Here is a 25,652-nt window from a genome sequence, read left to right as displayed (position 1 = left end):
ATTATTTCCTGGCGCTGGTTGACTGTGCGCCGTGGATTTTAATACGAACCGTTTCCCTTTGGGAATAACCTATCGCACCGTAAACAGAATGTTTTTGTTGCGGGAATCGTGCGTCGCGTTTCGAACCTTTCGTGGCTGAATTTAAATGCTTGTGGGGCTTTGAGGAGTCCTGTGATTCAAGTAGAGTAGTTTACTGATAATGTCTATGGATAGGTGAAGTGTTAAACATGAACCTTTTTTTAATTCTTCTTAATTTTAGCGTTTTTAAATTGTTGACCGTTTCAAAATTTTATTTAATTAAAGCGCTGCAGCCTCTATGTTTCGTAAAATTTGTAATTTTAATACCTATCTACATAAATATCTAATTTTTGAGAGGTGAAAATATTTACATGCAAAGTTGTATCCATTTTTGTCAATATTGAAATTGGATGTGACTGTTTAATAACGTTTAATATATGCACGTATTTCCGAAGCCATTCTGATGAATCAGTAGAACTTAAAAATGATGCAATATCTTAGGAACAAAGTGGATCATTTCTTTCATAATTCACTGCATTATATCACCATGTTCGTTTACTTCAAGCTGAATTTTCAAATACATTATTTATTGTATCGTTACTTTCCCTTACTTTTTATTTTACGAAATTTATTTTTTTAGCATCTGGACATTTCATACACATACAATCATATGTACAGGATAGGACATGTTAAGAGTGATGCGCGAATATTTTGAATAATATTGGTCGTGGGAATCTATTTTCTAATGTAAAATTATGAATTGTCGATTGTTTGAACAATTCAGTAATCTATAGAGTGTACTACCAGTTTTGGCACAAATTTTACATCACGAGCAGATCTAACACTAAGAAGTAAATTTGGAAAGACCTTCAATTGTTCCTAGACCTAATGTATACATACATCACATTTTCTTTAAATCGCATTGAAACCGTAATTTCCCCAGACAGTATAAAATTGGTAGACATTGTTCTACTTCTCGGAGATTCTTGTAACGTGACGAATGCGTCTTTGTACTATTTTCATGTAAAATGAAGTTCTCGGGAGACGTAAGATAACACAGTCAAGTAGCAGCGCGGGGGAAACCATAGTTTGTGAGAGCGAAGTCGCGAGGGCTTAAAGACTTTCCGACGTCTCTCGTTTCTCTCTCGAGGACGAAATAGTGTTCTCGTGTTCCAGAGAGTTTGTTTCGCCAACCCCTCTACCCTTTTTTGAATTTTCACGATATAAGTCTGCCCGTGGACGGGACGAAAAAGCTACTTTTTTCCCTTCTACTTCCGTCTTCGTGCGTTCCTCTATCACCCTCCTCATCTTCCTCGACAAGCAAAGAAAAAGTGGATGCGTTTATCTTGGATGAATTTATGCTCCTTTTTTGCGATGACGCAACCGAGACTCTTCCATCTTCCCACTTTTTTCTCTTCCTTCTTTTTTTTTTAATCCTCTTCCTCTTCCAGTAATCGAAAAGACTGCCTCGTATCTTTATGTCGGACTATTCTTGTTTATTTGCGCTTCGTGAGGTGGATCGAGATTCTGAGATAAAGGGATCTATGGAAAGCTGGACCACACGATATCCTGTTTATCCAGGGTGTCTAAAAACAGGGAAATTTATTGTCAGCGATGGGACCAGTTTCACTTAATACTTTGTGGAAATTCGATCTTTAACCTGCGGAATTAATCATGAAGGGATTTGATTCACTTCGCGAATAAAAACGCGAAATCGTGTTAGGTTAGGCTTTACTTTTATGGTGAAAGCTTCATAAATAGAAGCAGAATCCTAGTACAATTGATGAGGAGAACTCCTCAAGTCTCATTCTTTAATGGTCCGTGATCAGTTTGTAGTTGTAATGTTAACAACTTTACTCGTTAATATTTCATAAATTATTAAGCTTTGGCGCCTAAAAAGGGTATTGGTGTTTTCAGCTTGACGAACTCTACAAACTAGTTAAGGACCATTAAAAAGTGAGACTTACGCTTTGGGAGTTCTCCTCATGAGTCAAATAGTTGAAACTGAGAATCTGGAAAAGAGTAAAATTAGTTCTTGTTGTGTTTTCTGTATGCAGATTATTGAAACTAGAATATTAACACCTACTATAACATTAACAATTAAAATTAACCTTTACCTCGTATTAAAATTGAGGAACTTTTAAATTTTTACAGTGTCAAATATTTAAATATTCAAATTTCCAAATTCAGAGATTTTGGTTGTTTATATAAGAAAATATTGTTTTAACTGAATGGGTTAATAACTCTACAGTAATATTTCATACTATAATAAACCATTAGTCGTAAACATTTTCCATTTGACGTTATTAAAAACCATTATAATGTGCTATCTCTCTGCAATCTGTATTCATTTCCTTTAATATGTCAATCTTCCTGTGTTTCCCAGTGAATTGTTTCTTTTCCAATGAGGCTTTTTTTTGAAAAAAATAAGAATCTTATAAAATATTTTACGATTTGGATTTCTGATGGAGGAAAATTTGGCGATGTATGTTAGGTGTCTAGATCCAGTGCATCGTCAGCATCGTTCTCTTGTCCGTTCGATGCATCGAGGACGTTGATGACCAAAATCTAGTTGGCATTCCGTTCGGCAGGTCACGTTCCCCGTCCAGCACAAGCCATTTTCGTTGATTCGAGATCATAGAAAGAGTTTGATTGCACCCTAAGTATCGTCGTTATGTCCCTCTGTAGTCACAGAACATTTCTGTTTCCTAACATGTTCCTACGAATAATGGTAATGACTTGGAACATTTGAGGGGAATACTAATTTTCTCTCGTTTTTGTTCTTCGTGTCTTCTAGGTCGTAATGAAGTTCCACTGGAACAAGCGAAATCAATTTCTTGTCGACTAAATGAAAACTAGAAGGCCTTTGCGAGTGTATTAAGCTACTGTCGTGTAGCATCAATATGATTTGGTTGATATTATATTGTTAAATAATTCTAACGAGGAAATGGAAATTTAGGGTACTTTGGATAGAATTTTATTATGATTTATTGGGAATATTAAATAGTATTTTTTCGAATAGAACAATTTTTAACTAACATTTTTATTTATGTTATGGTGCAGCTCTACTAAACTTCACAAGAAGTTCTTGTTACTTATTATTTGAAATGGAAAAAATTATTATCATCCATGATCATTATTAATTAGTATTAGTAAAACGAGACTTTCTTAGCCTTGTAGATAACAGCGAGGTGGCAATCAAATTGCTAATCACGTTTAAATGAAATACTGCATGCAATACAATTAATTAATTCAGTTTTTCATTGTTTAAAATATAGGGATGTGTTTGAAAATTGATGTTCTATTTCTTCAAGAGGTAAGTAATTAATAGACTGTAGATATTTATTAAAATTCATATTTTTATAAATGCGACTATTGAAATCGAGCATTAAACTGAAATTTTGTTTAGCTTCAAAAAATAAGATAACACATACCTACTTTAAATATTTTATATATTTATACAAGCTATTATGTATTCTGTATTTTTTGTAAATTGAAGTATCCCATAAATGCATAAACATCTGCACTCTAGTAATTAATATTTATCCATAGTAGATTAGATGTCTTAAAAACAATTTCCGAGTAAATAGATCGCTCTCCCCGAAATTGTTATAAAATTCTGAAATATTAATGATTATTCTTATCTTTTATTCTTCTAAATGGCTAGCAGGTTTCAGAAGAGATCAATCTCCATCTCTCGAGGCTTTCTAACTACTTAGCCAGTCTCTTACGGTTTATTTCCTGATGCTAATGCAACTTCCATGAGCATCAATTGTGATGTTTCTTTCTATTGCATCTTTCCGCATGTAAAAGCATATAGCGTTGTTTACCAAGTAGAATCTAACCACTGGCATACCTCGATGGCCATAAACAAAAGGAAAATGGATGTTTCCGTCCATTCTTTGATTTACAATGCCATATTTACGAGTTTCGTACAGATTCACTGCGAATGCAAAGTTTGGTACAAATAAAAAGACGAAGGGAAATCAATCTTATAAATATCGATGCAAATATATAATTTTACTATTTTTAGAAGTACGGAGATAGGTATGTAACATAACAATTTTTAATTTTCTTCTATTAATGTCTATGGGAAAATTTATTTACATTGACATTGAAATGATTGATTACAATTATGAATTTGTGGAAGTGGGTTAAATATGTATTACGTGTATTTTCTGTTCTATTCGTTCTCTGAACGTGTTAATAACCTGAATGTAATTATCGGATATTACAGAACATTTGGATAACATTTTGTAAAGGTAAACACATGCGTTAATAGAGATTTAATGATCTGACAATTGACTAATCAACGAAATTATAGTACCTCCATTCAGGGTGCAGATTTTTCTTTGGCAATTTAGATGTGGTATTACAATAGTTTCAGGTTTTGGAAGAAATTTAATAATATTGAAATAGTACAATTTTTCTTAATTCTTCATTAATTGAAGAATTATCTATCTAATTGAAAATACTATTGATATTTATCTACGATTAAGGGGTTGCTTTGGCATTTTTAACACATTGTTGACCGACAATTTTACTGAAAATTTATCTCATGTCACTGACTATTATTTCGTAATTGGATGTGGAAGTACATAAATAAAGTATACGATTAAGGGGTTGCTTTGGCATTTTTAACACATTGTTGACCGGCAATTTTACTGAAAATTTATCTCATGTCACCGGCTATTATTTCGTAATTGGATGTGGAAGTACATAAATAAAGTAGATAAATATCAATAGTATTTTCAATTAGAAAGTATGCTTTCCCATTCGATGAAGCATCTCTCGACATGCGTTGCGAGTCGCCAGAGGCTCACTTAGGCCCAGAGATGGCCTGGGCCTTTAAAAGCTCGAAGCCTCGTCGAAGCCCGAACACTGACCTTAAAGGGGATGGGCCACTGTTACATCGGTATTTTATGATATATAAAACCGCGTATAACTAACAAACTAAGCGTTTCCGAAAATATTGCATACGAAGTTTTCGGTTTATTTTCTTGTCTTCTATCTACATCTCTGAGTTTTCCCACGAATTTAGAAACACCCTGTAGAACATATAATTCTGGTCTTTTTGTAGATGCACCATTTAAAATTGTTGTAATTTTTTATAGTGAATTGCAACTATTGTTTTTTGCTGTATAATACGATTCAATTTTTCTTTATTTTTAACATTTTCAACAATTTCATCAGTCATTTTCATCGATATTAGTTTTAAAGGTACTTTTTTCATTAGCTTTTTTTTAATACATCTGCTGAATTAACATGATTATTATTTCGGTATGACTACAATACAAAATGAGCATTTTTCAATGTTTTCTCTCGTTTTTTATTTTTTACAACTTGGTTAATGAATTTAAAAATCTGACAAAATTCCATAATTTGTGTCGCGATAGCTGACGTATCCCTGATTTTTTTCATATGTTTCCATTCAATAGTTTAAGAGAAATTGGGCAATAACGTAGAGTTTTTGAGTTTCTTGTACAAGGCTCAAGCATGGCGAGAGCAAACGCTACGCGTAGCTTATGTACCGTCATTGGTCGGCCGAGCGTTCGCTATTCGCGCTCTCTGATTGGTCGATGCTTTTTGTTAATAACTCGATAACAAAGCTTCAGAGGACATTTTTGCAAAGAAAAAAGTTGTTTAAAATTACCCTAGGACTTCCCCCTTAACGGTTCTTGCACTTTGTTTGGGACACTATATTGTTATAGTAAGAGGATCTTCATCTCTTCTCTAGCAGCTTCCATTGTCCTTAAACAAATTTATTTCACACAAAATGACAAATCTCTGCCCCTATTCAATTTAAACAAAAAAATTCTGCATTTTGAGAAATAATAAAAACTTACTATATTTCATTTGGGTCACCCTGTGCACATTTCGTACATTTATCGACGTGCACAGGCTTTCTCCCGATTGAATATTATACAACGAAAAATATCTTTGCCACAAAGCATCTTTTGCGTCGAATAGATTTTGCCGCGATACGGCATCCAATTAGAACACAGGGTTACATTTTGTTTCAGAATACAGAGTAATACAGACCCATTCCTCCAATCTAAAAGCATTGAATCAACATTGCATCGTGCCAAATGCGTGGGCGTCGCATTCTCCAATACCATTTCGTTTGTCCGTTCGACGTTGATTTAATGGTGTGCGTGGCGACTTTCAAGTGTTGCCGGGGTGGTTCCCTTTATCTTAATGCGACTCGCGGACGTCGTTGTGGGTCGGCCCTTTAGGATCCGCGGCGTAGGACCGTCCATTGTTGCGATCGAACAAATAGCTTCCTGATGGCACGCGATCCATTCAGCACTGTAGCCCAGTTCGCTCGAATGGACCTAAGGTTCTCTCCCCTCTGCGCCGTGATACGAATGGAAATTGCTTACCGCACTCGGTAGGAGTGTAGCGAGGTGAAATGTAGCCACGGTTAAAATCGAATAGTAATTGCCAGGGAAGCGGTCCCGTGAAATTGGGACCGACGTATTTGTTCATCCCCCTTGGTCGCCAGCGTCGCTTGCAATTTCCCTCGTCTCTGTCGCCACGTCTCCCTCTCCGTTCGATTCTCACTTTTGAATCGAGCCGGACGCGACTGATGATCCAAGAAATTAGAGGCAACCGATGGTAACTCTTTGACACGGGCTCAGGACCTCCGGAACTTTGCCAGCGCGTGATATTTCTGAAATTGCTGCCACGCTGGAACCGCTCTGATGGCTTAACGATTCGACCCCAGTGTCCTGCTCCCCTCTGCACTCTCTTTGCCTCGATATTTTTGATCAAAGAGTGCCGTTTGAGGGCCACAATTTTTCGACGATTTCTTTTTTGTGTGTGAGAAGTTTTATAAATTTTGGGGATTGAGTTCCTTTTGTGAGGCATGGCGTCGGTGTTTTTTAAAATAAAATTACGCTTGCAACTCTCTGTAGACAAATATATTCTTTCAGGTATAAGTAGACAAACTGGGTTGTTTATGTTTGAGATTAATTTGTCTGCTATTTTAGCCTTTCAAATGTTTTGAAGAAATTCTGGGGTACTTATAAGAATTTTTATTGAATTATACAATTTTTCTATACGTCAAATGTTTAAAAGTTGTTTCAATAAAAATAAAAATTTGAAGGAAGGAAAGTCTGATAGATGCGCAACTTTTTAATGTACGGAGGGTTAATGAGATAAATGAGGAGATTTTTCTTTATAATAAAGTATGTTGATTGGATTTGTAGTTATAATGTCCAATTTAGTAGAAGTTATAAGAGTTTTCTGGAAAAATAAACATCTAAAAGTAATGATGGTCCAAGTAACCGTTTTCATCTTGTTTAACTACCCCATTTTTAAAGATTTGGTGAACCAGTTTAACTGCCTCATACAGCTGTGATGGGATCCTAAGAGACTGATAATCACTACCACTAGCTTCACGCTGGAGTAATGGAGTGATTTGATTTATGAAGTTTTACGCGGATTTAATTTATTTTTATTCTTGATTTCTGCTTTATTTTTATGTTTAAAATTTTCCCTTAAATTCTCCAGCTATAACTGAACACCTATATATTCAACATTCTCCACAACAATTTCAACAACTTTACAAATAGATGTAATGTTGAATATAGGAAGAAAAACGTGTATAATATTTCCTGTCAATGATGACCAGAGATAAAGCGAAGAATTTTATTAAATGTTCTAAGGATAGCACGTTGTTGAAAAGTTATGTAATCGTTTTAAGTCAGATGTGTGCTTCGAGAAGTCAATGTTTCAGAATGAATGATACGGGGGAAAGAATATCCTGGGAAACGTAGGGTAGAAAGGATCAAATGAGACTAGTCTCCAAGGCCCCAGTCACGTGAAGGTTTAATCCCGTGCAATAAACTGGCACGTCGCCTTGCAGACCACCGTATACTTGCGTCACTTGCTGTTACATCCCTCGTTCCATCAACCAAAGCCATTGCTATCCTCTTTTATCTAGTTATTGGTCTCCTTTTTTACAGTTTGAATTGCCCTGACGAGAGGAATCGATTAAAAGGATGCTTTAACATTAAAAAGAATGGGCAGGTCAAAATGATCCATTTACAGTTTTCTAAAAATTAAGTTTTTAGACTTTTAGAATGTATGTAGATAAAAAAGATTATGAGCATACATTAATAATGACCATAGGAAAAGGAGGAATAGGTAACAGAAATGTACGGCTGGGTTAAAGTAGTATGGGTTTTCGGTAGAAAGAATAAGCAACCCTTCTAGTGTTAAATGACAGTTTCATTAGGTTGGATGGAGGATATTCTTGGATTTTTGTAAAGCCTTCGAAAATTAATGATATTTTATACTTGAACAGTAAAAGCTAGAATCCTTGAAAATAATTACAAATTATACAATTTCTAATAACAGTAGATTGATTTTTTTATTAAAATATCAAATGAGCTTTTGCAATCAACTTGGTTTAATTTTTACTGAATTGAATTTCTGAAATTGGTTTTCGAACTTTTTAAATTTTAATGAGCTTAATTGAAGACAAAAAGAAGAGTATCCTGCCAAAGAGGATTACTACGTAATATTGAAAAATATTAATTTGGAATATCTAGCAGTATATTTTTAGACTGACCTTCAGTCATTTATAACTGGTTTAATCACTTCACTTTTAATTCTTGCTTCAATAAGAAAATTAAAACTTTGTAATATGACGAATCGTCTTGAATCCCATTCGTTCAGTTCAAACTCAAGGGGCATTGCAATCCCAAAAGTAATAACGCTATGTGTATCGTTTATTGAAACCATAACACGTTAATAAACCACAGCTTTCTTTTCTAGCGTGTTCTGCTTTTTATTTTTACTATCGTTAAGATAACTTATTTGAAGGCGACCTGAGGAGAGGTTGAAGGGGACGCGGTTAATTTTCGTGGAATGCCCCCGTCGTTTGTCACGTCACCTGACGTTTCCTAAGACGCCAGAAATATATCCGGCGAAAATAATGAAACCTTTATTTCATTTCTTTTCGCTTCATTTCATTTCGCTGGCTCTCGGTGTAGGTGTCCCATCTCATTTTGCCACTAAGAATCGTGGTACCAGCACGATGTAACGGGTGATCTTTTAGTTTTCGCAATCAAGCGATCAAATGTCTTTGAAATACTGTTGGACTTTGATTAATCGATTGTAAACCAAATTCGAAGATAAGGTACCCATTTAATACTGAATTTTCTAAATTTTATTAGACTGTCATTAATTATGGTTCGAGTTCTATTCTTGGTCCGGTTATACTTTTATTATTAATACACAAAATAATTGAAATTTTAAATAAAAGACTGTAAATAATCAAAGCTCGGTTAATCGAAATTTTATCGATTAATTGATAGCAATCGACTTTGAAAAGCTTTGAATTTGTACGGAAATAGATTCTCCCTATTTTTCTCTGACACTGCATTTGCAGTTATTTTTATTGTGTTGTTTCTTTTATTTTATATCTTTTGAGAATATACTGCAGCTTTTTATAGATGCATAAGAATTTTATCGTCACTTATAATACATTTATAAATATGAAAGTAGTTTTTTTTACAATTTCTTTAGAATGTTCTTCTTTTTCTGTTTTAGGTGAGTCTGTTGCAATAGTTATAATAACGATCCATAAAATTCAGGAGGATAAAAGGTGGGTAAGTACTTATTTGTGTTACGATTACGTAAACTGTCATCCAGGTTCTTTAATTTTTTTTTTGGAAAAATGGTGGTGATCAGTTTGTAGCTATTTTTAGGGTGACCTTTGTTAGAAACTGGAACATTGGAGCTTATTCTGAAGTTTACTAGGGGAAAGTAAGAATAACGCACAAGTGGCATATGCAGTATTCGGTAACAGATGTCAGAAATTTTGAAGAGAAATTCTACACGCTAAAATAAAACGAATATGATAGTTAAATTAATTTTGTGAGACTTCGTTTCTGAGATACTAATTGTTGAAGGAATGCCTAAAGAGCGCGTGAAATGTATCTGAGGATGAGTAGATCTATTTTACTATCTTATTCTACTAGCATCGTTGCGCTTGACCTGGCTAATGCCAGATCTAGCTAATGCCAGGTCTAGAAGTAGAAGAAGACCTCACGTCAGACATACTTCGAGTGTACTTTAGACATGCCTTTAATTTGAAGATGGAGCCTTAAACCCAGTTTCGTTATTCTTGATCTTCGTCCTTTTTGACTTGTAGAATGACTTGAAAATATCGGATACCTATTACTGGACATTCAGTATTCTGTATCAACTGAAATTACTAAAATATTCCTAACAATATTCCCATTTATAATATTCCTTGAAAATATTACTGAAGAAAGTAGAACTTGGAGGTACTATTTGAATCGAAACAACTTGTGGACGGTGTCTTTTGTTTCGAAATTAACTTAGAAAAATGGCCACAGTGTATAGTTTCACTGCTAATTTTGCAAGTAAAATGCATATGTATATATTGTAATGGCATAGCGAAAAAATTTTCAAGGTTAAACTTAAAAAATAATAGTACAATCTGTCATGGACCAACATTTTTGATAGTCTAGTGAAGTTTAGACCAAGTTAATAACAAACTCTTCCTTGAAAGTCATTAGAATTGTCTTCTATCTGAATATCAAGTCCCAGAAAAGTCTTCAGTTCGTAATTTTCTAGTGCGATCAATGCCATTGATCAATGCCATTGAAAATCACGAATCCTGAAAAAAGGAATATAAACTTCCATGAAACGAAGGTGGGAGCAAAGGGATATCGATGAATCGTTCTCCTCAATTCACGTTCGAAAATACCGTGGCCACGTACGACACTTTGTACAGGACGGCCATAAACTTCCTTGGCATCGAATACGTCGGAGTAAATCTGCTGTCTCGGTTTATTTTCTCCAAGGTTTACAGATATCCCGAAAGCGATCGAGCTCGAAATTCGCATTTGATCGAGCTCCGCATTTTTCCGGTTCCTCTCGGGTCCACCGATAGAATGGTCGATTTACGCAGTACACAGTATTTCGAGAAAAAAAGAAACAAAATTTAACCATTTCCGATTATTTAATTCTTAGTGTCATGAAGCTTTTAAAATCCTCCAGAATTCTTATTCGATAATATCTGTCTATAGGAATATGTAAAGAAGTTAAATTTGACATAAAAGTCTAATTTATACATTTTTAAAAAATGCCATTTAGTGGTTCACGTTTCTTCTTCTTATTTTACTTTGTGGGATAATTAATATCTTAAATACCTTAAATGTTTTGAATAATAGAGTTTCAAATTAAATACCGTAAACAATTTCTAGAGCTGTGTTATAACCTTAGAGGAAAGAAAGATATAGAGGGAACATTTCCTTGTTCCGACCTAGTTTTTTAAAAGTTAATTTGGCAAGATCATTGAAATTAAGCTTGTACATACAGCACTGGTATGTTTGCATAAACATACTGATTCGATCAGTGCTGCCAATTTAATCTGTTAGTTTTTTGACAGATTCACTAGTAATTTATTGAAGCAAGATTGAAATTGTCAACAAACTGCCATATTAATCTTTCAGAAGTTGTTCTTAGAAAAAATTGCAAACGTTTCCTCTACATCTTTCTTTTCTCTAAGATTATAATTCTATACTTATAATCTTACTATAAACGAAGATTCTAAAAACGAAGTATAGAGTTCGTCTCAATAAAATTAAATAATTTTATTCCTGCTTAAAATATTTCGAATTAAAGAAAGAAAGGAATTAAGGAAAGTTTGGACTGTTAATAAACTAATTTGTTTTCAACGATTTATACACTTATACTAATTTTTCACGGCCAGGCAGCCGTCTCGAATACTGTGCGCCGCAAGTTGACCAAACGCTAGTTGACCAAAGGTCACCTCCGTGCAATAAACACAATGAAACTGTCGCGTCATTAAGGCGTTACGTTTGAATAACGATCGAACAGGCCGAAACGGCGGCCTCTAATTTGGTAACTCAATCTTTGTCAAGTAAATCAATTTAGCAGACGATGGGAGCTGCATCAGTTTGCCGATCCATTGCATCGCCAACTCCCTTTTACCCCTTTTGCTCATCCACCCTGCTCTTTGCCCTCCCAGTGACCACCGTTCGGTCAGCTTCGTTGAGTTTCACCGAGCATTAACGTCGGCAATCCTCGTCTAATCAGAGCTCGACTATCATGGTCACTCTTGAATCGCGTAACTTCCTCTTTATACTCTTGTAATCCCGACCCCACGGTATCATTATGTATATCTTTGATCCCCGCTGATTCCCCGCGGAATTTAATCATTTTCGCCGACACTAGACTAGAACGTAATTTGGGTGCACGTGAAATTGATTTGCCTTTCGATCCTTTACAAAATTCGTGTTCATCGAGGAGGAGCATGTGAAACTTAGTAGATAGGTATATGAATTTCCAGGAGCAAGATATTGTTACAGTATATTTATGGGTATAGTAGGTACCTACCATGTACCTATACGGTTATTCAGGGATTTGGGAATTTAGGAACTTGCTAATTTTCAAATACTCTAAATTTCGATTATTTAGTGGTTGAAATGCTCAAATTTTCAAGTATTTAAATTATATGAGTCACACAAAGTAAGTTAATTCGTATCTGTATATGAATTTCTGGGGGCAACACATTGTTGTAATCCACATGGATACACTTATCTAAAAATTTATAGATATAGATATAAAACTGTACTAGAGCACTGCTTTATTTCTTAAACTACAAAATAAAGACATTGCAACGAGGAAAAGTCGTTGGGCGAAAAGAACCTGGGGTTGATCAATGAACAAGATCACCATGAACCATGTGATGTTAAACGAAAGGGGGAAGGGAGTAACCTCTGAGCAATTACACCAGTTAACTCGGGCAAAAGCGTTGGACCAATAAACCCGTTGATTGTCTCGAGTTATCCAGGACTGCTCCCGCAGGACGTTGGGGACCGGCTTATCAATTTTTACGACCTGCCTGGTGTGCAGTGGTAATACCTGGCGACCTGATACGGTTGTGTAACAGGTCCGCCAATGGCGAGGACTCCCCTCTGAATGGTATTCAGAGCTGAATAGGAGGAACCGGAATAGTCCTGGCAAAATGTTTCCTTGGTCACAATGGAACTGACCAGCGTTTGCACTATTATGCTTTTTCGTAAATTCTCGCTGAGCTTGCTTGTACGGTTCTCATTTATTGTTAGTCACTAGGATAAGAAGTAGACTGTTGCTTTAACCCCTCCTGACATTAACTATGGGGTGGAAGTAGTTCAAAAGATGTATGATGAAGTGGAATTACATTCGCATGAGGCTTACACCCGAAATATCTTCTCGATAACTAATTTTTACTATTTTAGCTGTAGACTATTATTAAATCCTAGTTCAAATTTAAATCAATTTGCTATATATAACAATTTTTATGTAACTTAGATTAGAGCTGTTCAGTACTTTATAATTTTATCTGAAAGTTTCTTAATCGCTTGCAGTATAAACTAGTTCAGTAAAATGTGGGCTGAAAATGGTGGGAAAAGACGTTTCCAGTACTGATATCGCGAGTCAATTCGTTATTCTACGCGAAGGGTTGTGGCTTGGGGTTGAATTTCTATTTACAGCTAGGGAGGATTCGACTCATAAGACATTAAGCATCATAAACCCATCCTGGCCATGCCTACGATTAGGTCATGCTCTAAGTGACCACTTTTGGGCCTATAGAGCTTTTCATTAATCCTTTACTTCCGCATTGAAGCTTAAGCGGAGCAACAGGAAGGTATTTTTTTACTCCAAAGGCAAAATGTATTTCTATTCGTTACTTTTCTTTAAAACCTACTGGTTTGAAATCATACACCTACCCAAATGCAAATACGTTCTGAAAACCCAGAAAAGAAATGAGCAAATAGAATTCAAATTATTCACTCTAGCGCTCCATTTTAACTTATTTTCATAGCTCTAATTCAAACAGATCGCACATTAAAAGTCTACATATGACGAAATTGTGCATGAGCACAAAAGAATGGACTCCATGTGGTTTATTTTTCTTTTTCCGAAGGCATTTGGGGAAACAGTGATCGCACAGAAAGACTTATACATAAATATCAGAAAACTCGGTAGTCTGTTCTTTTAAAAACTCGAACATGTATCACCGCAAAGAACGCCAACGAATGGCACAATGTTTCGCTCATATCGCGAGAATATTTCAGTCCGCGGTGCAGGAAAGACGAATACGTCGTAGGTATACACACAGTCGTGCTCAACGAGCGTACGAAATAATAAAACGCAAATGTAAGATAGTCGTGTCCTAGTCGGGACGGGAAGCTGGGCTAGTATATACAGGGTGATATCGAAATATGTAGGTCCCACTTTGGTAGCATATTCTACTCTTTCTAAAAATGAAAGCGGATTATAAATACATATGTAGCTTAAGGAGTCCTTCCTATTTAATATATAAACACTTTTTATTTATGAAGTAACATTTTAAAAATGCTTAAAATTTCAAGAAATTGCTGAAAGTGTTTTCCTTCTGCAAAAAGACACACTTTACATCATCGTTTCTTGGAATCACAGAAACGATAAAAATTCATGTTGTATTGAGAATTTTGTTAGAATAATCCTAAACTTTTTATACATTTTATACAAGCCATATAATTGATTTTCCTTTGCTAATTCATTGGCTGATGCAACTGTTATGAAGATAACCTAAAACAATTAGACTAAAATGGGTTGGAGAATAAAATTATTTTCTGTTACGTTTTTATTTGGAAAAAGAAGAGCTTCTTGACCTAAGTTTATGTGACCCTTCAGCAGAATACGCTACCAAAGTGGGACTACCTATTTCGGTGTCACCCTGTGTAGAGGATGGTTGCATGCATTGGTGATCTGGATGTTGTCTCGCGCGCCATAAATTACGGCGTCGGAGCACGTAGAGAGGCGTTTCAGAAATTATTCAACTGTCTCTGCGGGATTGCCGGCAAAAATACAAAGGCATGATTTATATTCGATCGTGCTTCTTATGCATTGAATGTTTACCATGCCGGGCACGTGCCGTGGAAGAAATGAAAAGACCGTCCAGGACATGTCCGCTTCTTCGTTTCCATTTCTCGCGCCTTGCGAATAGTGATTTCCAATATTTGATCCGCTTGGAGAAGAATAGCCAACAGTGGCTAATAGAGTAGACAAGGTTCTTGGATTATCTTTCGTTTTTGCCTTTGATTTGCAGAAATATTCAAAGTTATACTACTCCAGTTCATGTGTACTGTAACTATACAAAATCAGAGGAATCTTATATCCATTCTTCAGCGACACTAAAATATTGTCAGAGGAATGTGCACGGAAGGCTGTAGGTTGTCAAGGAATGTGTATTAAAGGGGTATAAAAGTGAAACAGAATATCCATCGAGTCCTGGAGGATTTGTTAGAGAGTAACGTTATGGAAGTAGAAGTGGCTGCGTGATTTACGTTCTCATTTGTTGCGCTTGTACGATAGTCCACTGTTATCGTAATGTCTTGTCAGTAAATTAATATTGATGAAATTTAATTAAATTGATGTGTATAGAAATCGAGTTGAAACATCAATTTTAATAATAGTAATATGTTTGGCGATAAGTACGTATGTAGTGTATAGTTTGAAAGCTGTGATAAATTTGGCATTGCACGACAGTTTTCGGTTCTTCTTCGTTGGCTGTTTTGTCGTTACTGGTGAATGATGGATATAAGGAAAACTGGGTGTGGTGAATATAGAGTCGAAAAACGAAGAAGTGGGAATATGGAACGAAGAGTGAAATAGGTGAAAATGAAATGTTTTGAGAAAAATCTATGGAGGTCGAGGGTAGTCTGTTAAGTTTTCGGCTGCGATTGGAAGAATGATCTTAATCCTCGGTGGTTACTGACAAGTCACGTCTTTTAAAGATGCTAGTCTATCTGCTTAGCGTTCTTCATAAAACTGCACCGATACTTGGTCCGTCAATTGGTGTGACCGTACAACGCTTTATGCATCGTAATGCTCGACGTCCCATGAAATTGTTCACCACCAGGAATGACAACAGTTGGACGTGTTCTACTGCCTCGTTTCTATGCGGAGAGGTTCATTATTTGCTTAAGGCGTACGAGTTTCCTCCTGCTTTTTTCTGCTCCATCGAAATTCGCGTAACTTGCTGATCGTTCTATGCCACACACACACTGTGACATATCTTAAGTATCCAGAAACAAAGGCTAATGCCTCTAATATCTACGAAGGTAAATACTTCTAATACCTCTTTTCAAATACTCTATACAGGGTGTTTCTGAACAGCACGGCATAACTTTAAGAGATGATCTAGACATCAAAATAAGATGAATATCAAGAGCAACGATTTCGCGATTGAGGCTTCGTTTCTGAGTTATAAGCGTCTGGTGGAAATCACTAGAATTGAGCCCGCACGGAGTCCTGCGCCAGTGGCTCTCCACACGGCAGTGTAGCCCTGACACTCACCGTCGAACAGTTAATTTCTCCCCTCCCTTGCGTCAGGGCCCAACGCTATACTGTTGTGCGAACAACCGCTGCCCAAGGTTTCATCGTAGATTCATTCTGGTGAATTCCACCAGATTTTTAGACGCTTATACCTATAAAACGAAACCTCAAGCGCAAAATCGTTATCCTTGATTTTCATCCTATTTCGGTGTCTAGAATCACTCCTTAATGTTATCCCGTGCTGTTTAGAAACGCCCTGTATATTAGGATCATTTGGCGAATACGTATCTGGTTTTCAAATCTTTTTCATTCTCACCTTCGTCATAAGTTATCAGAATGTGAATTGACATCAAAAGTATGTGTACTTCTGTTATCATAGTCCTTTGAGCCTCTAGCGAGAAAGAGCAGTATATCTTCTGTATACTCCCAGGGATAATTCTGTTTGTAATTATGTTCATAACTTTTTAGCAATATTTCTTGCCTTATTTACGTCAATCTGTCATAATACTATATTCTGTGGAAACAAAATTTCACTAATTTCGTTTGTGTTTCGAGTGTCCAGGAGGCTTGAAGTTTTTTCCAGCAATATATTTTTTTTATAGACTTCACCACTTCGTTTGGTTAATAAGTGAAATTGACGCTCAGAAGTTGAGATTTCTTTATAATGAACGAAGACGTGCCTGGCAGACGGAGGTCGTTATTTCGCGTTCATTTATTCGTTCGTGGGTCGGTGTAAGAAAAAAATCTAGTTACGTAACCCATTTGAAGATCTCTTGGTCAATGCAGTCCTCCTATCAATTTTTATTTTATTTCACTTTCCAAATCGCGAAGCTGCAAATTTTTCACCGATCAAACAACGTTCTGTGTACTTATCCAATCTTATAACAACAGTCTGTGTTGGCCTTATCAGAAGCACCAAACTTCGATTGCAAACCATTCGAACTTCGATTGAGTTTTCATTCCAGATTATCCAATTTGGAAAATCTAGCCGATATTTGAGAAGAAATAACATTCGTCGTGGCTCTCAGGTGTTATCGTGTGCGAGATGTACGGTGATTTCGAGAATGGGTCAAAAACGAAAATGAATCATTCGAAATGTGCCGTTTATACCACGTAAACCGCGATACCCTGATTTATTCTGTGACGCTTCAGGCAACACAGTTCATCGAGTCAACCTCCACAATTTTCGATCGTGAAAACATTATAGGCGGTGCTTATCGAAGCGTTCATCGGCGGGAAAGAGGTTGACCTGTTCTCCTTTGAGGTCGACGCGCAGGAGCTCGAGAGTCACGTTGAAAGTGATGAACGATCTTTCTAACGTTTCACTATTTGGGCAAAGGGGAAAATGAAGTGGCAAAGGAATTTGTGAAGGATATACACCATAAAAAAAGTGTTCAGGATACATAATATTCGAATACCCAAATTTAAGGATCACTAAGGAGTGATTTTACGTAACAAAATAGGACGAAAATAAAGAATGGAGACATTATGTCGTCATTTGCGTTATGAATTGTTGGTGAAGTGCTTATAATATGTGTGAAATGTATCTGATTCAGGACATATTTTACTGATTTCGCTACGTCTGATTTAATTAATGTTATAATCATTAATAATTAAACACATTTTACGCGAATTTTGAATATATTTGCAACAATTATTAACTTTGAAATAAAGCTCCAAACACAATTTCATCATTACATATTTTCATCCTATTTTGATATTCAAACATAGAATCAGTCTTTGCTGACACCTATTGTCGAATACCTTGGATACTCTTTGTCAGAATACATTAGGTCTGTCAGAAGGTTCTATCCATATTTTAATTCGCAAATTCACTTCATAGCTTTACAAAGTACCAAGAAAATACTATCCATTCAATCAACCCTTGATTGTTTAGGCTGAATCGCTCCGGTTCAAAGATTTGCGATAGCTGACAGACAATCAACAGATGAAATCACAGTACTTTGTCCATCCTCGATCGTTGCTGTTCTCTCGCAGTTTCTGTTGGGGCAACGAGGTTAGCATGGTTCACATTCTTGGTCAGCGCGGTCGATTGGTGGCTGCAGCCAACTTTCTATGTACTATTTTCTCCGCGAGAGATTAATATAGGTCGAGCGTGCCTGCACTATGAAATGATAATTGTAGGTGGGAATCTAGGGGTAGTATCGATGCTCGTTGGTAACAGTGGCGCGTCTTGCTCGTTATAACCGCAGACATGCTGTAGGTGGCTTGTCATAGATAGGAGGAAGGTTGTTGAAAACTGGGGTTCGCAAGTGGTCTAAAACATCGTTTTAGAGATTTATTTTAATTTCTATAACCGTATTTCTATTATATTTTATATTGTGTTCTTAATTCAGAATTTGATTAAGGTTTTGCGAGCACCGGGAATGAACAACGTTCCATGATAGTATTAATATAAAAAGTGAGGAGGAGAGAGGTGTATGGTGGTAGGTACTGTACTAGAATATTTTCTACTTTATAAAAGATAACCGTTTTTAATTCTTGGTCCAAAGCAAAGTGAATTTTATAAAAAATATTTTCAATCAAATGTGACTCTTATATGTGACTCATAATTTTGTTTTTAAGTATTGGTCGAAATTTATTTTCATATATGAAAAAAACAATAAGGCTACTTAAAGGGTGAGGATCAGGGCTGCAGTCCCTTTCTCTCCCAAATCGTGGATCGCTTAATTAGTACTAAATCACTTGGAGTAGATGTTTCAGTAGCTGCGGCCCGTTTTGATAAGAGTGGAGGTGAGACCATTACGAAGAGACACATAGAGTGTGAGGGGCGAAGGGTAGCACGTGTAACAGACAGTGCAAAGTCTTTAAGTTTACGATATGACTGAACTATAAAGTTCATCGGTTTATAATTACAAATATACTAAAAGTGTATTTTCTATCAAAATGGCGAATTTTGCATCATCCATCTGGCCTTCCAGATGTTTTTACAATTAATTTAAAAAGAGACGGTTTTCAACATCTAAACAGTGTTGATTTACCTATATTTAAAGGAAAACAATCAATTTTCGGAGGTTGTACGACGACGCGACGCGACGTGTCCACGTACCACCAGTGGAGTACACGAAGTGCTGGCAGGGAGTGACTTTCTCTGTCGAGAAGCCGATCATGCTGGACTATCGAGCAATAGGCTCTAGCATCAGCAATAGACGAGATTAAATTCATAACGTGCCCGTAATGAGGACGTTAATGGCGCACGGCATCATAATGCTGACATCAGACGCACGCTTGTTAATTTTCAAGCTTTCAGGGCTTGTTGTTCATGAACGTCGAATGTGAATTATGTTGCAATTAGCCGTGATACGATGCTGCAATATATTGCAGTAGAAAGAAGGATCCAGAGTAATAGATTACATGAGAGTTATGTTTACCAAGCAGCGTTGTCGGTCGTCCCTGTATGTCCCAAAAAGTATCTGACAAATAGGTATCAAACTATGGAAACATTTTGTTCATACTAAAGCAGCACAACTAAATGAACACTTGGGTTTGGTTCGGTTTTAAGGCTACATCTATTTCTAGCAACAAATTGTTCACACGCAAGTGGGCAATCAATTTATTCCAAGTTGTGAATGATGACTGAGGAAAACTTGTTCCTTGTAACTGCAGCATGTATCGTTATCAGTGATAAAAAAAATAAAACAAGCAAAAGGTGTGAGTTTGCTGAAGTTTTAAAAATTGTCAAAAGTTCAGAAGCGAGCAACTTATGACAACCTGTCGATCAGCTATATTAAACCTTTGCTAATTTTATGCGTCTCCACGTAGTTTCTTTACCATGAAAAAAATATATTTCCTAGTAACACGTTCACGCGACGATACGATTAACTAAATTTCGATAAATTACAACTTCTGTTATTTAAATTTTTGTACATTGGGTATACTTATCATGAGAATACAACAGAACGTTGGTTGAGAAGTAAACAGAGAATAAAACTAGCTATCAAAAGAGCTTCAGAGTTGAATCTTGTGATACAATTCCAGTCCCATTGAAAGTTCCAGTAGCTACTTTAATTTGGTTTAAAGTACATTGTACAATACTTCGTATTCTCTCTGTTTTCTTAAAATATCAAGTACCCAATATTTATTTCATCCTTCCTAGGCTTTCTGGGCTTCACTCATGCGAATTTGCACATTTCGCTTAAAACTCTCCCTTCTTCCACTTACAGGAACCAAGATCCAGCTTATCGGCGTATGATCCAGATGAACGCGTGTATCGGTAAAAATCTTCCAGTGCTATAAGCCTGCTGATACACGTATGAAGCTCGTTACAGACTAACACCTCGGTAGCAGGAGCATGTGGTGCGGGGTAACGTGAATGGCGGGTGGATTTAAGCGTTCACACTAGATTACGCAAATGGCACGATAATGTGGCGAATCATTTTACCAGGGAACCCCTGAGTAACTCGATCCACCTTCCAGGATAGATTTTCGCGTCGCAGTTCGGTTCCCTCCTCTTTCCCTTCGTTCTATGACGAGCCTCTCGGCCAAGGGATTTCCTCGACGGCGGTCTACGTTACTTACCGACTTGCATAGGAATGCCAGGTCGCTTCGGAATTCCATGCAAATGGTAACGGCGCTCAGAGACCGTCGGAGGCCATTTGGCCAGCGTAAGACACGGTTGGAACCATCCACGGTGTCTGCCTTTGGAAAATCCTGCTGTCCTTGGAACAGTGTAGTGCTTTTGGCATCGGGGAGTGTCGATAAAAAATTCGCAATCTCGCGATAAATTATGCTGGGCCTTCCTCTCACCCTGTGACCGTAGCCACTCACTTGTTTATGGGAAGCTCTTTGATTTGGGTTGAAAATTTTTCTTTCGGTTCTGAAAAATAACCTTGTTGGTAGGAAATGTCAGTTGTTTATAGAAACTGTACTTATATAAGTACTATTTATATAAGATGTCACACCTATTATAAGCATATTAAATATTTTATTTGTTTTTTATCAGTTATTTGAAATAGTTTCCTCTTTCATTAAATACAAATGATATATTTAAGATGCTTAAGTTAAGTAGTGTAACCTTTACAGTGTCCTATTTATTGTGAATATGTAGCTAAATTATTTGTTTTGATATTGAAGGTACGAACCTGTGTTGATAGAAAGAGTATTTCTTTAAGGTTACTTCGAAGGTCATCGATGTTTGTTTATTTTTCGGCTGTACGAAACTAATTGCAAGTGTAATGCTCACTTCTTCAATAAGTCTTTATCAATTTGTAGAATTGGTCAAGACAAATAGCCTGGTACCCCTTCATCTACTAAAATTAGTTCAGGTCTTCAAATATTCAAATCTTCGATTCTTCAAATATTGAATTCTTCAAAATTAAAAAATTCACTTTCTAATAAAAGAGCAGCATGATGGGTGTTCAAACAGTTACACAGTGTCCTATTTGCTTAAGAGGATAAATGTGTAGGAATTGAAGGTTCGATAGAATTGAATGGAAGTCGATAACAAAGACGAAATTTTAAACTAGAATAGAAGGGATATTCCCCGAATGAGGTCTGTATGATATAGAAGAGAATTCCAAAGTTCTGGCGCACGTACAGCCATTGTCCTCCATGCCGAAAGCAGTTACGATAGCGTCGGAGAGTTGAACCGAAATTACGTATGCAACTTGGCGTTCGTTGAAACGACTTACCTGCAATTTAACGTGCAGGGCTTATCTTTTCGAGAACCGAAGCTCGTACCGATTCCCGTTATGGACTTCTTAATGACCCTGGACTAGATAGATAACAGCAATTATTAATACCGTCGAATGTTCAATGTTTCGAGACATGACAAAGATCGCTGAATCCATCATACATCGATCTGCTTTATAAATTTCTGTTTTATTTTCTCTTATTATTAAGCTGTCTGTACTAATCGAGGTTTTACAGATGTACAGTAAATATATCAATCCTGTATCAGAACTAAAATATAAAGAAGAGTTGAAGTTTCCTGCTACGATATAAGCTATTAAATTTTATCAAATATATCTTTTGTATTCTTTTATATACGTATATAATTGAACCTGTGAAAATGTGTTACTGTTTTCTAATTATCATACCAAATCTAAACATGAGATGGATTTCTCAGTAGCCGACCATGTCTTGGTACCCCAGCAAATGTTAATTTTATTTCATTCGAAGCTTAACTTCTAATGTAATTAAAAACAGAAAATTGTATCATGAAATAATATAATCAGCTATTGGGACGTCATAATTCAAATATCGGGACATGCATTGCAGGTTGTTAGGATCAAATAACTTGCAGGGTAGTAATAAGGATACAAGTGTATCTGTCATGTGATTTAATAATATTTTATACTTAAATTCATTTCATTCTTCGGAGAATATTCGATTTCTAATCGCTCGAATATATTTATTACCGATCGATACGCTTGCGTGGGAAGCGTTGCCATCTTGGCGAGAAGAGAGCCAACAAGGCATTTTCCATGGGGGTGTCCTATTCCATGCAGATGGAAGACTGCGAAGGATGATTTATTCGTTGCACGTAGGGAACACCGAGGGGATAGTACATCTCAAGGACGTTGTTCGGCATATTTCGTTACGATGGATTCGCTAAGGGACCCGCTTGCCTGTTCTATTTTTGATGATCTCGCGCCGTGCGGTTCCTTGTTAAAGAAAAATAGAGACGAGACTTCGTTTCCATTTTCCTGTCGTTCGACGGGCGATAGTCTTTTAAGCATCATTTATTTTGAAACGTTTCACGGAATGGAACGAGATTTCCTCGACGGAATCAAACGCAAGTACGTGATACGATTCAATGCTTTGCGTATGCTTCAATTGTTTTTCTTTTCATATTTCATAGAATGGATTCTCACATATTTCGAGAGCGTTCCAGGGATTTTACTGCGTAAATGGGTATTCTGTAAGCTTTTGGAAAATAGGACGTGATTCTGAGTGTCTGGCAGTTATCCATTAATAAATTTTGTATTTTTAATTTGAGAAATTTGAGAAATAGAGTGTAAGTATACTTACAAGGATTTCTTCAACAAATAGTTTTAAACTTTAATAAGTATTTTAAAAATGCGAATGAAAAAATTATAATCATTTTATTCAGAGTTTTGTATTTTTATATATTTTACAAAGAATATGATATTCTCTTTAGAAAATAGAATTAATGGATAACTGTTCTACAAAGATTCCCTGGATCCATTTCCATATAAAAAGCTACGATCTGAAACTATACTTTGCTCAAACCTGAATTTAATTTAAAAGCAGTAAGAATCCAAATTCACAGGATTTAAAAATAATTTTGCAAAATCGGATTAAGTTCAGAGAAAAATCTAATTTGCAGTCATTTCAGAGGTTATCTAAAAGTAGTTCACGTTCAAAATTCAGTGACGATTACACATAAGATACTCTTCCATAGAAGCTAATCTAAAAATCATACAATGCCGTCACGTAAAGTGGCTTCATCCTACGCAAAGAATTTGAATGGCTCTCTTCTGGTCGTAATTCTTGCTCCTTCCACGTATTTCCTACGTAATAGAGTCCTCGGCTGCCAGTCATGCTGAAGACTATACTGGTAAGCAAGTAATATTCTCACGACGCACATAAGTCAGAAGTTGCAAGGATGATAAATCCCACACGTGCTGTTAGTTTGGCCCTACTATCGTTCCTGAGTTCCAGGACGAAATGAGTCTGGGGAGAAGGCTGATCTCGCACCTCTTGTAATACCACTTATTCATGATCATCCTCTAATCTAATCTTGTTTCTCTATTTTGCTTCCTCTTTAAATATTATTCGAGTAGACTGATCATCAGTTGAGATTTTTTCATAATATCTAATTAAATGTGAGATTTACAAGTCAGTTTCAAATAATCTAAAAAATATATGTAAAATGCATAGAACTGCATGTCGAGAGAACTAAATGTGGGTTTTGGACTTGTACTATTCTCCAATTCAGTAATTTAATTTTTCTAAATATTTTGTGGTTATTTTTATACCTTGTTTGCATTCCCTTTAGATTTTGGGCATTACTAAAACAATGTATCCTTTTATTGGATTAGATGTTATTTGAAAATAATTACATATGCGTTAGTTCATTCGAATGAGCATGAACTGATTTTTTTTTAAATTATTTCACTATTTACTTATTGTTATCGAAGAAAGCAATCTTTTATTTGATTTGATATTTTCTGTTTGAGTAAACGCTTCCTAAAATAATTTCTGTTTCCTTTTAATACAGTTAATCTAACTGTAACCTTTTATACTGAGATTGCATGTTATTTTATTCGATTGAGTTAACTGAAATAAAAGAATCATTTATTTGATTTTAATACAAAATTAATTTACTTTTCTTACTTTATTTCTAAATTGAAAATAATGAAATGATTGAAACACTTCGTTATTTCAAAATCTTTTTTCATTTTTATTCCAAATCAAATTTATCAAAACTTTCCCTTGCGTTCTCTCCTTTTTATTCTCATTTTGTCTTTGAAAGTGGCATCCTGCATCCTGCATGGCACCTCTCGTTTGACTTCGCCCGTTCTCGTGTTGCCATACCGGGGTCTCAAGTATCTCGCAACATATACAACTCACGTTCCAAGTTAATATAGCCACGCTGGTGACTCTACTGCACTGTTTCGTCTCGCGAGATAGTGTATGTGTGCCACGTGTTTGACAAGTGGCAAGACGGTTTACTCTCGAGGCGTGGTCAAAGGACCGTCAGGAGATTCACATTACTCGCATGACCTTACGTTTGCACTTGAACAACAAATATCTTATGGATGCGTCGATACGAAGTTAAAGGATATGGCAATCTTAAAGAGATAGACTGTTTACAATGAACACTAGATAATATGATGGGATCTCAATTATTGGGACTACGAGATTAGACGCTGAATCACTCTCTTAATGGTTACTTTTATTATTTTTGCAGATTACTTTTAAATAGGTATTTAAGTTTGAATATGTGTTGTATTTTTGTTGTTGACATATAGAATAATCGAAACTCAAGTTACTCTGACTAATAGAAACTTTGAAGAATTGAGGGTCGATTAATCGAGCTTCTACTTTAAGGAAAATTTTGTTACTGTAGAACCTCGATTAATCGAATTTCGAATATTCAAACTTTCTGTTATTTAGGATTGTACATATTGAGTGTAATAATAATAATAATAAGAGTACAGTAAGACATCAATTAAGACTTAAACAGTAAAGTAATAGTAGTTTGCTGAAGAATATAAAGCTAGCTATGAAAAGAATTCCTCAGGTTTGAACTTATGGTACTTCGGATAATCGAG

The 25,652-nt window shown here is 36.0% G+C and overlaps 1 protein-coding gene across 4 annotated transcripts in view; it reads left to right on the top strand.

The window, feature by feature from the left end:
- The window catches only part of Mib1 (E3 ubiquitin-protein ligase mind bomb 1), a 506,537-nt gene that overhangs the window by 20,793 nt on the left and 460,092 nt on the right, over positions 1-25,652 (top strand). Inside the window, exon 9 of one of the 4 annotated variants that reach the window (XM_076386740.1) lies at positions 7,614-7,671. The exons of the other annotated variants lie outside the window; for them this stretch is intronic. Within the exon in view, the coding sequence (XP_076242855.1) occupies positions 7,614-7,631 (18 nt within the window). The 3' untranslated portion in view covers positions 7,632-7,671. Of the gene's footprint in view, positions 1-7,613; positions 7,672-25,652 lie in introns of those variants that run through there. 4 annotated transcript variants of the gene reach the window in all.

Source organism: Calliopsis andreniformis, chromosome 10, assembly GCF_051401765.1.
Source record: "Calliopsis andreniformis isolate RMS-2024a chromosome 10, iyCalAndr_principal, whole genome shotgun sequence".
Lineage (NCBI taxonomy): Eukaryota > Metazoa > Arthropoda > Insecta > Hymenoptera > Andrenidae > Calliopsis > Calliopsis andreniformis.
This window is presented reverse-complemented; position numbering and strand designations above follow the sequence as displayed.